This window comes from Lipotes vexillifer, unplaced genomic scaffold (assembly GCF_000442215.2).
Source record: "Lipotes vexillifer unplaced genomic scaffold, Lipotes_vexillifer_v1.1 scaffold1429, whole genome shotgun sequence".
Taxonomy (NCBI): domain Eukaryota; kingdom Metazoa; phylum Chordata; class Mammalia; order Artiodactyla; family Lipotidae; genus Lipotes; species Lipotes vexillifer.
Genome location: NW_006787152.1, coordinates 619,604 through 637,373, shown reverse-complemented (window position 1 = coordinate 637,373; position 17,770 = coordinate 619,604). Strand labels below are relative to the sequence as shown.

The 17,770-nt window shown below is 44.7% G+C and overlaps 1 protein-coding gene across 1 annotated transcript in view; it reads right to left on the bottom strand.

Annotated features, from left to right (window-relative positions):
• Nucleotides 1–8,519: 8,519 nt before the first annotated feature.
• GNA14 (G protein subunit alpha 14) overlaps nt 8,520–17,770 on the bottom strand; it is a 202,257-nt gene continuing 193,006 nt past the window's right edge. The window contains exons 3-7 of the mRNA XM_007459887.1: nt 16,921–17,075; nt 14,219–14,347; nt 12,664–12,793; nt 9,964–10,117; nt 8,520–8,957 (exon numbers count right to left, since the gene is read on the bottom strand). Coding sequence (XP_007459949.1) covers nt 8,767–8,957; nt 9,964–10,117; nt 12,664–12,793; nt 14,219–14,347; nt 16,921–17,075 — 759 coding nt within the window. The 3' untranslated portion in view covers nt 8,520–8,766. The remainder of the gene's footprint in view (nt 8,958–9,963; nt 10,118–12,663; nt 12,794–14,218; nt 14,348–16,920; nt 17,076–17,770) is intronic.

Sequence of the window (17,770 nt, the reverse complement as noted above, 5' to 3'; positions counted from 1 at the left end):
GTCTTTTGGTTGGAGCATTTAATCCATTTTCCTTTAAAGTAATTATCATATGTATGTTCTTATTGCCATTTTGTTAATCGTTTTGGATTTGTTCTTGTAGGTCTTTTTTCTTTCCTTCCTCTTTTTTTCCCTTGTGATTTGATGACTATCTTTTGTGTTGTGTTTTGATTGCTTTTTCTTTTTTGTATGTGTATCTATTGTAGGTTTTTGGTTTGCTGTTCCCATGAGGTTTTGATATAGCGGTCTGTATATAAACAAGATTGTTTTAAGTTGCTGGTCTCTTAATATCAAATGCATTTCCAGTACCCTGCATTTGTACTCTCCTCAGGATTGCTGGTTTTGATAAATTTGTGTGTAAATGATTTCCTACGTTTACTGCATGTTTGCCTTGACTGGTGAGCTTTCCCGTTCGTAATTTTCTTGTTTGTAGTTGTGGCCTTTTCTGCCTAGAGAAGTTCCTTTAGCATTTGTTGTAAAGCTGGTTTGGTGGTGCTGAATTCTATTAGCTTTTGATTCTGTAAAGCTTTTCATTTCTCTGTCAAATCTGAACAAGAGCCTTGCTGGGTAGAGTACTCTTGGTTGTAGGTTTTTCCCTTGTATCACTTAAATACATAGTGCTACTCCCTTCTGGCCTGCAGAGTTTCTGCTGAAAAAACCAGCTGATAACCTTATGGGGATTCCCTTGTTTCTTATTCGTTGCTTTTCCCTTGTTGCTTTTAACATTTTCTCTGTTTTTAATTTTTGTCAGTTTTACTAATATATGTGTCTTGACATGTTCCTCCTTGGGTTTATCCTGTATGGGACTCTGCACTTCGTGGACTTGAGTGAGTGTTCCCTTTCCCATGTTAGGTAAGTTTTTAGTTATAATCTCTTCAAATGTTTTCTCAGGTCCTTTCTCTCTCTCTTCTCTTCTGGGACCCCTGTAATGGGAATGTTGGTGTGTTTAATGTTGTCCCAGAAGTCTCTTAGACTGTCCTCATTTCTTTTCATTCTTCTTTCTTTATTCTGTTCTGTGGCAGTGATTCCCACCACTCTTTCAGCTCACTTATTTGTTCTTCTGTCTCACTTATGCTGCTATTGATTCATTCTAGTGTATTTTTCATTTCAATTATTGTATTGTTCATCTGTTTGTTCTTTAAATCTTCTAGCTCTTTGTTAAACATTTCTTGTATCTTCTTGGTCTGTGCCTCCATTCTTTTTCCAAGATCTTGGGTCCTCTTTACTATCATTACCTTGAATTGTTTTTCAAATAGATTGCCTATCTCCAATTCACTTAGTTGTTCTTCCGGGGTTTTATCTTGTTCATTTGTCTGGAATATGTTTCTCTGCCATTTCATGTTGTCTAACTTTCTGTGTTTTTGGTCTCCTTTCCTCAGGCTGAAGGATTGTAGTTCTTCTTGCTTCTGGTGTCTGCCCCCCCAGTGGGTGAGATTGATTTAGGGGCTTGTGCAGGCTTCCTGGTAGGAGGGACTGGCGCCTGCCCACTGGTGCATGGAGGTGGGTCCTGTCCTTCTGGTGGGCAGAAATGTGTCAAGGAGTGTGTTTAGAGGTGGCTGTGAGCTCAGTACAACTTTAGGCTGCCTGTCCGCTGATGGGTGGGGTTATGTCTCCCCACCCGACGACTGCTGGTTGTTTGGCCTGAGGCCTCCCAGCACTGGAGCCTGCAGGCTGTAGGGTGGGGCCACTTCTTGGTGCCAAAATGGTGACCTCTGGGAGAGCTCACGCCAATCGGTATTCCCTGGGTCCTTCACCACAGGTGTCCTTGCACAGAGAGAGCCACAATCAACCCCCACCTCTTCAGGAGACCCTCCAATACCCGCAGGTAGGTCTAGTCCAGTCTCCTATGAAGTCACTGCTTTGTGCTGGGTCCCAGTGCACGTGAAAACTTGTGTGCGCCCTCCAAGAGTGGAGTCTCTGTTTCCCTCAGTCCTGTGGAGCTCCTGCACTCAAGCCCTGCTGGCCTTCAAAGCTAAATGCTCTGGGGACTCCTCCTCCCGATGCCAGACCCTCAGGCTGGGGAGCCTGACGTGGGGCTCAGAACTCTCCTGTGGGAGAACCTCTGTGATATAATTATTTTCCAGTTTGTGGGTCACCTACCCAGTGGGTTTGATTATATGGGGTGTGTGGGTGCGGTGACCCGTGTGTGCTCCCAGTACGGTGGAGGCAGCAACCAGGCCCTGTTCATGGGTCTTCCAGTGGCAGCAGGGGCCCCCATGCCCCCGGGATAGTGGGGGCATCGACTGGCACCTGCTCCGGTGTTTCTTAGTGGTGGTGGCAGCCCATGCACTCCCGGGACAGCAGGGGCGGCGATTGGCACCTGCTTCCATGTCTCCCGTTCTTTGTTTTCTTGTGCAAAATTGTCTTGGCTATTCCTGGGCTGTTACTGTTCTAGATAAAATTTTAATATCATTGTCAGGTTTCACAAAAACTGTTGCTTTTGCCTTCATTTCTTGAGTGAAGTTTAGCTTTTAAAGCTTAATATTACTATTGTAGAATCACTAGCTTCTTATAAGCTTAATTTCTGACTTTTCCAGCATAGATGTTCTTCTCTTCTTCAATAGATTCACACTTGGAAGTGTTCCAACAGAATGAGAACCTGACTATCCTAGGTGGCTGATAAAGGCTTATTGCAGTTACAGGAATGCTGATTGTTCCATAACATATGTAACTAATCTGGGTACATTTTGTAGACTGGTGATAAAACACGTCACATCTTAAATCTCTGAACGATGTGCTTACGTGTGTATGTGTATTTATATGTGTGTACACACCTTCAAATAAAAAACAGAAACAAAACCATCTTGGGCCTTGGATTTGAAGCACTCTGCACTTCCCAGGTGATTCTGCTTCTGCTTTACTGAGCCAGCTACTAAGGGAACCTCAATGCGATGATGAATAGACTTGCCTCAAAAAGGAGGATGAAGGGGCACAGAATGTGCCATCCCAAAATATGCCTCTCTGGCATAAGGATTATTTTGAGCGGATTATTTTTGAGAAACAGACAGAAGAAAAGCTCTAAAAAATCTAGTAGAAGTTACTCATTTGTAGGAGACATTTACATTTATAAGAGAAATTTTTATTTGTAAGTGTGTCTTCTAATCTGTGCCAGGAAGAGAAGGATGACTGTAAATCACAAGAAACTCTTAACAGTGGAGAAGATACCCAACTTAAATCTGCATAACAACCTTACTCTGTTTACTGTGTTTTTCCTAGTAACTTCCCATAACTGGCCTTCTCCACCTCCCAACATTTTTCTTGTGTCTTTGGCTGAAAAAGGAATTTAAGATGATGGCTTGGGCTATTTGGGGGAGTCTCCCCCAGGTATACAGGATGTATACATGTTATTTGTTTTCTATTTGTTTTCCTCCTGTTTATCTGCCTTTTATTACAGGGGTGGGGTCTCAGCCAACAACCTAGAATGGTAGAGGGAACATTTTTTTTCCTCGCGGACAGTTTGGTGACCCGTGATGGGATCTGCTGAAACACTGTACTTCTTCTGGAGCCTGAAGATAGGAACCTGGAAAACTGGCAGAAGCCAGCAAAGGGTAAGAATTCTTACCAAAGTCACCTCTCTCGGATCTCTGTCTATGGGGCCCAGTAGAGAGAGGAAGGGGAAATTTCACCTTATTCTTTCCAAATTTAGATTCACAGAAGAAAATATTTGTGTGAATTAGTTCCTTGAGCATAAAGACTGGTAAAGATTTTGTTATAAGCACTCTTGTTTTCTGTTGATCCTTTCCCTTCCATAGATGGTCACTGTCTTATGTTGTCTCTGTCTTTTGTGTCATTTGGCATAAGGAGGAGAACCATAGGTCAGATAAGGTTTTCCTTTCATCTTGTTCTTTGTCTTGAGAGCTTGGCTTTTTGACTAGTAAGAAAACTCTCTCTAGTCATCACCAGCTGGAAGGTGCTAGTATCAGCCTGTATCCGGCAGCCACTATAGGACGGCAACGCGAAACACATTCTCTTTGTCCCACTGTGCCAGCTCTCGGGGGAGTTTGTCTTAAGGGGTCCTAGTCCATAAGGGGCCTTTGGCGTCTCAACCTCTGTTGCCTTGTTAGTGGTGGAAGAGCCCCATTCCAGTAGTGTCTTGCCTGGTATTACAGATTAGCAGGTTGGTGACTGGAGGTGTTTCACGTTCTCACAGAAAACGTGAGAGATTGTTTTCAGTACACCATTCCTACCACCTGGGACAAAGAAGGTCTTTGCTTTCTTAGGCTAACCCTGGGAGTGAACTTTCTTGACATTATGAGGGTCAGGCTTTTGCACTGTCCTAGGGGACACCTCTTGCATCCACGGTTAAGCCATAAAAAGCCATATTGGTTTGAGTTGCTATTGAGATTAATATGCCATTGAAGATCCTACTCATCAATGGCAAGATGATGGATCTTTTGAACTGGAAAAACTTTTATAAAATTGGAAAAAAATTTTCCAATTGGAAACTTATAAAATTGGAAAAAAATTCTCATTCCAAGGAATTGTCTTATTAGTACCTATGGAAAGATCAAATTGAAAAGAGGACACAAAGGAGTATGGTGCCTAGCCTTAGGGACTCTTTTAACAAGGTAAAATTACAGAGCCCCCTTTGCCTGCACTTTCAGAAGATCCTACCAGATTTAGAGAAGAGTTAGAAAGATCAGTGGCCATTCACAACCTCACTCACAAGGACCTTGACTGGATGCTCTGGGGTATTCTTCCCACCCATAATTATACTGCAGTTATCAGAGAAGCCAGACAGCCCCCTAGTGGACCCCCACACCCCACCCCACCCCCAACCAAGGAAACAGATGACCAGAATTTCTCCCAGGCTCTCCTGCAAATGATCAGGAAATGGATCAGTGGAGGTTAGTGTTCAGAGGATGACAGAAGCAAGAGTGAACTGGTCCGAGGTTGAATTGTACACTCAAGGAGAGTATTCGAAGGCCTTTGCTGAATGCTTTATACAGACTTTACAAAGGTAAATTGTACCAAACCCTAAAGCTCCAGAATGGAAATCTTCTCCTTTGGTAAAAATGTGGCTGATTGTAGAGAGAAAAATGATGCTTCCGTAAATAATATACCCTTGTAGATATCAGGTTCTAGTCCTGTTAACTGTCTGAAGTTTCATTATTTTCCTGTAAACTGGACTAGATCCTACTTTCCTCAAATAATCTGGCTATATCTCTTCAAACTAACGTTTCCAATTTTCTTCCACTCTTTTGACTTGGAATCACTAAGAACAAATTGTATGAAGTTCCTAGAGATCTGGTATGTCCTGATATAATATTATCACTTGTAATTCTAGTTATTGTCTTAAAATGTATGTCACAGACATAACCATATTTCCTTGTCAATTGCTTTATAACAAAGGCTTATTATATCTTTAACCATGGCTGTTTTTAAGTCTTTTGTCATTTATGAAAGTTATTGTTGTGCTTTTGCAAAAGTTATTTCCCAAAGCCCTGCAAACTGAATGTGAATGGATTGACATAAAGTTCAGAGAAATGACTCCAGCGGCTCACGTTTAGATCATCTTTGTGCCTGTTGCTGTGCGGACCACTCAGGAAGTTTATCTGAACATCCGATGACATCAGACAAATTCAAATTGCAGAAGATGCTTCAACCCCAACATCTAGAAATCTGACTGGCAGCCTTCGGGACTCAGGCTGAGTTTATAATTTGACCCAACCACTAACTTTTGTTTTTCTCTTGTTTCCATAGACATGCCTCTTATTAAATACCCAATTGCTCGCACCATATAAGGCTAACTTCGGGACCCCACCTGCAACACCAGCTCCTGAAATGAGACACAACTGTTTAACTGAGCTGACCTGTCCTCGAGATTAAGAGGTTGGTTCAATGAAATAATAGAGCACTCTATCAACCTAGCTTCTAGACTGTGAAACTTCATTGAACTTTTTTTAAATTTTTATTTATTTATTATTTATTTATTTACTTTGGCTGTGCCGGGCCTTCGTTGTGGCATGTGGACTTCTTAGTTGCGGCATGCATGTGGGATCTAGTTCCCCGACCAGGGACTGAACCTTGGCCCCCTGCATTGGGACGGTGCAGCATGGGGGATCTTCGTTGTGGCATGCAGGATCTTTAGTTGCAGCATGTGGGCTTCTTAGTTGTGGTATGTGGACTTCATAGTTGTGGCATGCATGCAGGATCTAGCTCCCCGACCAGGAATTGAACCTGGACCCTCTGCATTGGGAGCATGGAGTCTTACCCACTGGACCACCAGGGAAGTTCCTCATTGAACTTTCAAAGGCAGGACTGAAGCGGAACAGAATATGCCACCCCAAAATTTGCTTCTTCAGTATAAGGATTACTTTGAGCTGACTATTGTTAGTTAGTTTAGTTGTTAGATTCTTTTCCCAAATAGGCCATTACAGAGTATTGAGTAGAGTTCCCTGTGCTACAGAGTAGGTTCCTATTAGTTATCTATTTTATATATAGTACTGTATATGTGTCAATGCCAATCTCCCAATTTAATCCCTCCCCGCTACTTGGTAACCATAAGTTTGTTTTCTACGTCTGTGAGTCTCTTTCTGTTTTGTAAATAAGTTCATTTGTACCATTTTTTTAGATTCCACATATAAGCGATATTATATATTTGTCTTTCTCTTTCTGACTTCACTTAGTATGACAATCTCTAGGTCCATCCATGTTACTGCAAATGGCATTATTTCATTCTTTTTAATGGCTGAGTAATATTGCATTGTATATATGTACCACATCTTCTTTATCCATTCCTCTGTCGATGGACATTTAGGTTGCTTCCATGACCTGGCTATTGTAAATAGTGCTGCAGTGAACATTGGGGTGCATGTGTCTTTTTGAATTATGGTTTTCTCTGGGTATATGCCCGGGAATGGGATTGCTGGGTCATATGGTAACTATTTTTAGTTTTCTAAGGACTCTCCATACTGTTCTCCATAGTGGCTGTACCAATTTACATTCCCACCAACAGTGCAAGAGGGTGCCCTTTTCTCCACACCCTCTCCAGCATTTATTGTTTGTAGATTTTTTGATGATGGCCATTCTGACTGGTGTGAAGTGATACCTCACTGTAGTTTTGATTTAGCATCTGTTCATGTGCTTTTTGGTGATTATTTTTAAGAAACAACAGACACAGGAAAAGCTCTGAAAACCTACTGTAAGGGAAACTTACATTTATAAGGGAACTCTCCATTTTAAGCGTGTCTCCCTCTCTGTACCTAGAAGAGAAGGGTGACTCTAAATGACAAGAAACTCTTTATCAATGGAGAAGGTGCCCAACTTAATTCTAAAACAACCTTACCCTTTTGTACTGTGCTTTACCTGTTAACCTCCCATAACTGACCTTCCCTCCTCCTCCATCTTTCTTGTGTCTTTAGCTGAAGAAGGTAATTAAGGTGATGGCTTGGGCCATTTCAGGGGAGTTAAACTCAGTATTCCAGGGTAGCTCCCATGTATACAGGAGGTATAAATGGAGTTAGACTTCTGTTACTTTTGTCCTGTTAATCTTGTATTACAGGGGTGAGGTCTCAGCCGAGAACCTAGAAGGGTGGAGGTAAAATTATTTTTCCTCCCCTCTAAGGACATTTAGAAAGTTTCTGAGTTATTAACTATCAAAGTCACAGCATTCTTCTTTTTAGGAGCATAGCTATCAATCAGTCAACCATGAGCTCAAGGAAACACAACATAATCCAATGCTAATGGAAAAATGGTATATTCTTAGCTGCCTCAGAATGGCACAGCATACATGGTTCAAACAGCAAATCTGTGGTGGCCATCAGACCTTTGGCAGGGCTTACATTACATTTGTTAAACAGGTTGGGTTTTTTAACTTATTTCATAAGTTTATAAGACCTGCTCATTTACACTGGAATACACACACACACACACACACACACACATTTTTCACCAATACAACATATATACTATCTAGAGCCCATTTATCTTCTTACGTCAACTTTGGTTCCATAGTGATCAAATTGTGGCAAAACTAAATTAGAGGTACTGATGCTGTCATTAATTTGACTTAGAAAGTTAACACAAAGAAGAACCGACTGTTTTTTAAAAAAAAGTCTCTGGTTGCATGTTAAAGGTATACTTCAGCATGAAGAGAGAAAAACAAACACTCAGTTACAAGATTTAGTTAAAAAACGGATAGTCCTAGAGGTCTCAAAGCATGACCTATAAATTGAGTCCTCTGTTACGTGATTTTTCTTTTAACGGCTATTCTTACACACACTTCAATTAAAAAAAAACAAAATCGTAAATCACAGTGGTTCTTAAAAATTCTATAAAGTATCAAATTCAAAAATTACACAAAAATCTTACAGCCTGGGCTTCCCTGGTGGCGCAGTGGTTGAGAGCCCGCCTGCCGATGCAGGGGACGCGGGTTCGTGCCCCGGTCCGGGAAGATCCCACGTGCCGCGGAGCGGCTGGGCCCGTGAGCCATGGCCGCTGGGCCTGCGCGTCCGGAGCCTGTGCTCCGCAACGGGAGAGGCCACAGCAGTGAGAGGCCCACGTACTGCAAAAAAAAAAAAAAAATCTTACAGCCTAAAGTCAAGAAAAGAAATGTAAAAACAATTTGGGAATAAAGACTTTGAAAAAGTTTTGCTAAACTCAAATATCTTACAAGCTCCATCACCCATCCCCATCCCTGTGGCCTGCATGATGGACTTGGTGCCACCTCTGGGCTGGGCCGGGTGATGTCAGAAGCACTTACAAATAAAAACACGAGGAGCTTGCAAATCCGGTTTGCTGGCCTGGGTAAGGAGTGGGCAGCAGCTTTCAAACTAGGTTGAATTCCCTCAGGTTTAGTTGTAGAATTGTGTCTTTCACAGCAGCAAACACAAAGCGGATATTCTCTGTGTCTGTAGCGCATGTGAAGTGGGAATAGATGACTTTCTCTTTGTCGGGATTCTGATCTTGATAGAGCTTCAGGATAAAGTCTCTGGCAGCTTTGACATCTTGCTTTGGTCCTAGTCATGAGGGCAGTTAGTTAGAGGAATAAAAAAGAAAGATCCCAACTCACCACCAGGTCCTCCCAAAATCATTTTCCATGCACTCTTGTTCTTATTTGGAATCCTCCTTTGAGCCATCTTATCTCTAGAGACTCACTTTACCTGGGACACTATTTTTATTATACCTTATTATGAACCTGCAAAAGAGTATTTTAAAGTGTCCCCTGGTATCTAAAAATCATACTTTAAGGAGATTTGTTGAAAAATGACCTAATTTAATTCTCTGATTTGGACCACTTTTGAAGAGGTAATTCTTAAGTGAACTAGGAAAGCAAAGAGAAAGAATATGGGGACTAACATAACTAGTCACCCAAGTCTGACTCTAAAGCTTGAGAGCTGTATACTACATGGCAACATGGTGAATAAAGGGAAAAAAGAGAGTACTTAAACACTACTCCTCTAAATATCAATGTCAAACTTGGTAACGTTTCTACACCAGAAATAATTAGCAATAGGGCATAAAGTCTCCTGCCTTGGACAGGTCATATAGATACCTTCAGCGTCTACCCTGTGTCTGGTAAAGGGCTGCCACACTTCACCTTACACATCAGAAGTGCCAGGTGCTCTGACTGGCCCTGGAAGTGCAAAGGTGAGTCAGGCACAGTCTCTGCCCTCAGGATCTGACTGGGGTGACAGCTGAAGGCCTAGATGGAGCAAGGCAAGCCCAGGCCCCCACGGGAGCATGAGGTGGGTGGACTTCCCAAAGGGGGAAGTGCCTGAGCTGTGTCTCAGAGAACAAAGTGGAGTTAGCAAAGGAGCTGGCAGCGTATTCCAGGCATTGGGAGAGGCGTGTGCGGAGGTGCCGAGGTGAAACCACACAGTGATTCAACTGGAGCTTCCATTCAGAGGTGGGGAATGGTGAGAAAGTCCATTAGAGGCAGATCAGGGAGGCCCCTACGAGCCATGCTGAGAACTCTGAACTGATGCCAGGGAGGCCAGGTAAGCAAGATGCACACTTACTTACCGGTGTATTCTGGAAAATAGCTAATTAGATGAGAGTACATGATTTTCTCTTCCAAAAGATCCTTCTTGTTTAAAAACAAAATCACCGATGAGTTCAGAAACCAGGGGTAGGTGATGATGGTTTTAAATAAGGCTTTGCTTTCTTCCATGCGGTTCTAAGTGAAAAACAAGAGACTTAGGATAAATTAGAAAGAAAAGCAACGCTTTGGGAACACCATACCAAATCACTGGCTCCACCCATCTGTCCTCCTCTTACCCAGCTGCCGTCTCCAGGTCGCTGTCCTTGCTGAGGCTGCTGAGCAAGTGCGGTCTCCGGCCGCTATTTCCCTGGTCCCCACCCTCTCATTAATCACCCCCTTCCGGATCTCCTCTCCTGTAGCACCCAAACTCTTCTCTGACCCCACAACACATAAGGATATAAGAAAGGCTTCTGTGCAACTTGGAAAAAGAAGGTTCAAACCCATAGTTGACGGAAGTTTTCTGTGTATAACTACTGGGATTACCAAGTGGGGGCAGTTCAGAGCTGCAGACCGACCTGAGACACACTTTAATTGGGTGTGGGCTTCCAGGCTGGGTGTCAGGAGGCCGGTGACAATGAGGGGACGGAAGGCTCTTCTGGCAGGGCCACCGCCCTTAGGAATGCTGGACGCTGGCAGAGAAGGGAACTAACGCTCCTGAGCACCTGCCCTGCACCATGCTTGACACGTGTGTAACACAAGCGAGCTCTCCAAGGGGAACGGGTCCCCATTTTATAGGTGAGCATACTATTGTTCACAAAATTTACGTACTTTTCCAAGACTGTATAATAGTACAATCTAGTGGAAACTTTGTAGAAGGACAGTAATCATTTCTGGCCATTAGACACTGGCAAGAAAATATTAAATGATCCTAATTTATGGTGAGCAGACAGGGCACATACAAATCTTATCTGGTGACAAATAATTGTTCTAGCTAGCATTCCGCTCTCAAGTATTTCTAAGAGGAAAGAAACACTTTCCTTCCTTCCTTTAGACTGAGAAACAGGAAAGCCCAGTGCACCGGCTCCAGAGGGACACGCCCTAAATTTTCTATTCCTACAACTCCCAACTCCTGGGTCCATTATCCTACTCAGTATGTTTCTGGAGATCAGTTCTGGAATTTACTACCAGAAAGGTAACATCTCACTTGTTTTTAAAGCTTCTTTAAAATTTATTATAATCTTATCAATAATAATCTCCAAGGAAATACAACATATGAAAAAACAATTCCTATACGGCATAGTGCGTGGATACAACACACATCTACAGCTAGGATGGAAGAGTCTGGAGTGGCAACCTAGGATTTTTTTCCCCAGATACCTAGGATTTTTCAGAGAGGAGAAAATACTTAATTTCTAGGCACATCAGGGTAAGGTACTTACCCCTGGTGCACCTGACTAATCCTTTGAGTTTCCCGAGAAATATCCTAGGTAATTCCTGAGACAAATTTGGAGCTAATTTTTCATATTGGTAACTCAATACCTTCGCTTTTTAAAAAAAATATCTCCACTGGAAGAGCTGGGCAGCCGCCAAGATTTCCATTCTTCTTTGCACAGTGACACTAGTAAATGGACTAATCCTCCACTAATAAGCTAATGTAACTGTGCTCCTCAGAGAAATGTCTGCTCTCAAGAAATACCACGTAGAATTTGTTCATAATTATTGCCTAATCCTGGAAAGAATTCTTTATTGATTTACTTTCATGCCCTACAAGCAAGAGATATTTCTGTTGTAAAAGGTCAAGAGGTCTTGTGCAAAGGGTCGGGGAAAAGACAATGGTTATCACACAGAAAATACCCCCAACCTCACAAAGAAGTGACTGCGATGGTTCCCCTCACTTTCCAGGCAGATCCAGCTAACGGAGTTCCCCCAGCCAGCGTCATGGCCACTCTGCAGAGGACACTGAATGCCTGACTGGGGTGGATCAGTCCCAGCTGCCCTGAGCAAGTCCCTTCCAGGGAAAGCAAAGGGCAGATGCTATCCCAGGTGGGTCCAAGACAGCTCCAAGCATATGGCAACACTCCCCATGCCAACTCAGCTAGGGACCTAATTTGGGAGTGCCATGGGAAGCCTGTTCTCAGACGAAGTTTATTAGAAATAGTGTTGTTCAACTTTGGCTGTATATTAACATCCCCAGAGGGCTTAGTGAAGATGCCCCCAACTCAAAACCAGGAAATAGGAATCTCTACTGTAGGGTCCTAAAAATTTTTTTTTTTTTTTTTTTTTTTTTTTTTAAAATATGCAGCCAAGGCTGAGACCCATGGTTTTGAGTGGCTCTACCCTTTGTAGTGCATTAGATTAGATCCCCAAGCTCAGGCCACACACAGCACCAATTAAATTAATCTCTGGGGTTGGCCCCAGCCGCCAGGTTTTTCGTTAAGGTCCCTTGGGGATTTTAGTGTACACCTAAGTTTAAGAACCAGGATTCTAGGTTGGTTAGTGATTCTCAAATTACCTGGGATCTTAAACATCCTGATTTATTCGGTCTGGGTTGATTCAGAAGGTGTGCATTTCTAACAAGCACCCAGGTTATGCCTGTGCTGTTAGCCCACAGACTTCACTTTGCAGAGCGAGGCGACTTAACCTAAGGGATAGGGTCTAATGCCAGAGCTGGCTGGCTTCTTGCAAACTGCAGAAATAGGTTTCTGTCTTCCGCAGCTAACTGAATTCCTCACCCAGCATACCTCATTGTCACACTCAGCCAGGACCTGGTCGTATTCACTCAGAGCAACCAAAAAAATAATGGAGGTGACACTCTCAAAGCAGTGAATCCATTTCCGTCTTTCAGATCGTTGGCCACCAACATCCACCATCCTGTTCAACAGAAACATATGACTCTTTGGGGGAAAAAGGACATGGAAATCACACTCTTTAGGGTCCTCAGTAATTTTTAAGAATAAAAAGGGATCCTAAGATTAAAATGTTTGAGCACTGCTACTCCAGGCAATGAGGAACCACTGGATGTTTCCTAGCAAAGGAGGCACAGAATGTAAATGAAGTTACTAAAGATGTGTGCCGAGGTCACTCAGGTGGAGCCTGCTTGGAGACACTGGTTAGGAAGCTGCTGCAATATTCCAGGCAGAAAGCTCAAGCATCCACTTGGGCATTGCCCTAACCACCAGAGAGTGCCAGGACACCAGACACAAAAGAGTAGAAAGGCAGGCAGGCAGGCTTCAGGACCACTGGGCTTCCTTCCAGCCCTCCCCCTTCTTGTTTCACTGGCTCCTCCAGTTAATCTACAAATCCTTTCTGCGTTAGCTGGATGCCACCAGTTTATGGAAATGAGTCCAAGGGGCCTCTCTAGAGTAGAAAAGCATGTACTTCAAGAGTGCTGGGCCCTGTCTAAAGGGATGTGGCTGCTACACCACTGCAGCAACTGCAGCCGGACAGAGACGCAGCCTCGCTATTGGACCAGATCCTCCAACTTTTCAAGAGAAACTAGCCCCCAACTTACCAAGAGATAGCAAATGTTTTAAGCAAAATAGCCCAATCTTTATAAATATTGGCTCAAAAATGTTTTTAAACGTCAAGTGGGCTAAAGAGAATACATCTGTGGACCAGAGTCAGGTTTTGGAAGTTGCAAGCAGCAGTTGATTCTGAAAAGGTTTGGATAAATTTATGGGCACACAGGCATAGGGCATGTGCTTGCAGAGATGCAGAATATCAAGGGGCTCAATCAGAGGGCTCCCCCGACATGACAGTGCTCCAGGAGCACTGAGATGCAGGTGGGGTACAGACAGGACCTGGACACGGCAGGACTGTACTTATGCTGTCTCAACTAGACAAGCGTGTGTAACAATTATTAGGAGGAACAAGGGAACTAACAGATATAAAAGTCCTTTGAAATCTGCAGTGATAAATCTTGGAGAAGAGAATAGAAGGGAAGAGAAATATTTAACAGTATCTTCAGTCTGTGGGTTACAGAAATATACATGTGTGTGTGTGTGTGTGTGTGTGTGTGTGTGTGTGTGTGTGTGTGTGTGTGTGTGTGTTTTACACATAAGAATCATTCCAGACATCAGTAGGGAGTCTCTTCTTCTCTAAGGGGAATAGAAAGGTGGTTTTCTCTCCACTGTAGGACTTAAGACCAACCACAATTCTAAATACCCTGTGATGGAGAGGGCCAATATTGCCCTAAGAGATGGAAGCCCTTTTAGCAATAGCACATTTAAGACTCCATTTGGGGACTTCCAAGCCTGGACAGATTCCTAACAGACTATTTCAGGGTGACAGACTTACCGAAAGATGATGTTTTCCAAATCAAATGGGTACTCAATGATGCCGGTTGTGGGTACTCGGACACGAAGCACGTCTTGCTGCGTTGGCACGAACGATGGCATGGCGATCCGGTCAATGTCAGTCAGGTAGCTGATGTTAGAGAACAAGATGCTGAGAAGGGAGAAATGCCCCTCCAGGGAAGTCACCCCAACTCACAGTGACCCTACTCAGATTCACGGATTCATCAGTGACTTTCATGAGAGCCAACACTCCAGCCCTCCTACAACTGTGTGGAGAGAATATGGATCAGAAGAAGCCTTCGTGAGCCTTCTGGGAAATGTGCAGATCTCGCCTCTCTTCCTGCTGGTTCTCAGCTCCATCACTCTGGCCAGTGAGGGAGCCAGCGGGGCCACAGGAGGAGGAGGTTGGAACAGGCCCTCAGGCGTCTCACGTATCCTCCTCTCCCCAAAGGTCCTTCTCCCTCCCACATGCCCTTATCCAAGAACATTCCAGAATGTAGATGCTGTTCTTGGATACTTGGCTCAATGAGTTAGTCCAATGGGAAGTCCTCTCAAAATGAGAAAAATTTCCTTGTTACACTGGGAAACTGAACACCTAAAATAACCCAAAGCTTGTCTTGGATTATTTTTGGCCAAATATCAAAGTCCTAAGCATAAGACGTGTCACTTTTTCTGTGGTAAAACAAGAGGACACTACTTTTTTTTTTAATCTTAAGGCCTTTTAAAGAGGCACTTTTGCGTAAATAGCTGAGGCCCTGGCCAATGACGGCGTTGGTGACTTGGAGCCCCCTGCGAAGAGAGGTGGCCCCGCCTTCTCCCCCCTAACCCCCTCCACCCCTCACCTACCCCCTTACAAGCAGAGCTCACCTAGGTCTGCTGGCGTTGAACCATGTGGCCTCAAGGGGAGCCAAGAGGTAACAGGCAAACCCTATTCCTGTGCAGCTCTCAGCGCAGGAAGCAAACCACTGGGTCAGCCGTCTGTGACCCACACCCCCATGCATGGCCCCAGGGCTTATCGTCATGGACTTCCGTTTGTGATATTTTGATTTACACCTGTCTCGTTCCACCAGACTGTATGTTCCTTCAGGGCAGAGAGCACCAGTTGTACCTGTAGCTCTTACCTCAGTGCCTGGCACACAGCAGACACACATCACATTTTTGTGAAATGAATGCCTGTCCAAACAAGCAGACAGTACCAGCAGAGTGGATGACAAGCACTGACCTGGACCAAGGAAGTGTCCAAGTGCCTGGGGTCTCGCCAGTTCCAAAGGCAGGGCACCGTCCAGGTCTGTGAGTGCCGTTTTCTCTGTCGTTGCAGCTCTGTCCACCACCCTAGCCACTCCCCACATTCCTCTCAGTGGACTTGCCCCAGTTTTCAGGGCTCCACTGAGCTCTACAGCAGGCCCGGTGGCTCTTTTCCGAGTTGATCTACATCAAGAGCCCCAGCCACTCCCCAGGGCCTTCACAGAAGCAAATGACACAGGCTGTCCCAGGGAAGGGCCAGGGATGCCTTGGCTGACTTGGAACCGTCCCTGGCTCCCCAGATGTCAAAGGCAGTCTGCCCTCCTCCTGGGGACACGGCCTTCCTTCCTGCGAGCTGTCTTCTATGCTGATCCAACAACGTATCAAGGCTTATTTTACTTCCTTTTCCTCCTTTGCTGCTGTGTTGGACCTAAATGTTCCTGTACTCAGATTGGTTGTGCTAACCAGGATTAATGTCACTCAACACTCAGCCTGGGACAAATGCCAAAGGGAGGCTAGTGAAACTGAGGAGGTAAGATTCTGGTTTCCTTTCCTGCCCGCTGGCTTGTCCAGATGATGGGTGAATTACCCACCCACACCAGCTTGAAGGGCAATGCCAGCACCTGAAGAGAAAGGGATGGGTCTGGGGAAGGGATTCCAGGGCCTTCTGAGGGCAGAAATGACACAGGGCAAGAGGGAAGGAGCTGAGTTGCAGAAGCAGGAATCCTCACCCCTTCAAGAAGGACCATGACAACTATTTGCCCAGTGATCTGGCTGATGGAGGCACTGCCTTGGGAACTTCTTAATAAAAGCAAACCCTGTGATCTCCGTCGGAGAGTGTGCACGCAATGGATTACTGATTTAAAACTAGAGCCTTATGGATCCCAAATATAATGCGTAGGCAAACAAAGGGCTCCCGGACTGAGCTTTCTCCATGGCTGGGCCCGCAGAGCCTATCTCGCCCACCAGAGGGCAGCACCAGATCAGCCACTGACGGGTGTATTGCACTGCGCTTCTAAACTCTGATTTTAGATTTTAGGGCAACTGGACCTGCTGTCCACTGATCAGGAACTCAGAAGGCAGAGGGATATGGAGAGGGGAAAGTAGAAGCCAGAAGCAGATGTAGTCCTGGTTTAAATCAGATAGTTTCAGCGCCCCAATGAGATTAGTCCCACCAAGGGAAGCCCACATTCATTGAAAAGGACAGAGGCTTAGAACTTGACGAGGAAAGGTACATATGGGCAGGGAGAGCTATCTGGGGCTCCACAGGGGGACTGAAGATTTCAGGAGGTGGGAAGAGAGGCACCTGAAAGTAAGAGTGGGATACAGACGAGCAGAAGGGAGGTAGTGTGGCCCCCGGCTGCCTCATTTTAGCAAGTAGCTCATTTCTCCCCCCTTGAAGTATGGCCGTGCTTGCCTGAAAGCACCCTGGGTGGCCACAGCCTGGGGCTCTGTACTCACTATCTGGCAGAGTCTGACAGCTGGTATTCCCTCCTCCTGTCATAACATTCCTGGATTCCCGGGTCCTGCCAGAGCTGCTTGATGGCCTCCACCTGGTCCCTGGAGAGAGCGGAGACCTTGTCTACATCCACTTCTCTGATCAGCTGGGCATTTTCCTGCTCAAAGGAAAAGAGAACCTTTCATTAGGCAAAGGAAAGGAAGCCAGCATATTGATGACCTGGGGACAAGACCCGCCCTGGTCCGTGGATTAGGGAAGATGTCCCTAGATGCTAGGGTGTGGTGGGTGCTCTCCAGAAGAGCTGCTCACAGCCAAGCCACTCAGTTGCAGCCTCATTGGGTAGAGATGATGTGGCTGCTTAACTCAGTGGAGAGCGCCAGAGAAAGCCCAAGACCTGTGGCCTTTGGTCCCAGCAGTACCCCGGGGGCCAGTTTCACCAGCATTCAACACCCAGTTGTGAACAGAGAAACACGGGAACGATTGATCATCATTGATTATCATCGTACTAACAAACATTACTTCCTCATTAACGTGCAACTCATTTGAATACGTGCATAGCCAATGGAACAATTTAAAAGTAACATTATTGTTAGTGGCATACCAAGGGTGGGGTAAGCGGGTCCACCCCAGTGCAGGAAATAAAGGAGTGCGTCATCTTCAGAGCATTGAAAACTAACACCACCAACAATCATCAGTCGGCTTTCTTTCTCTTCCCTTTATTTTTTAAAAGATGTTTCAATAGACTTTACTTTTTAGAGCAGTTTTAAGTTCAGAGCAAAACAGAGAGGAAAGTACAGAGAGTTCTCATACAGTCTGCTTTTTATTATCAGCATCACTAATAAAACTCTTTCC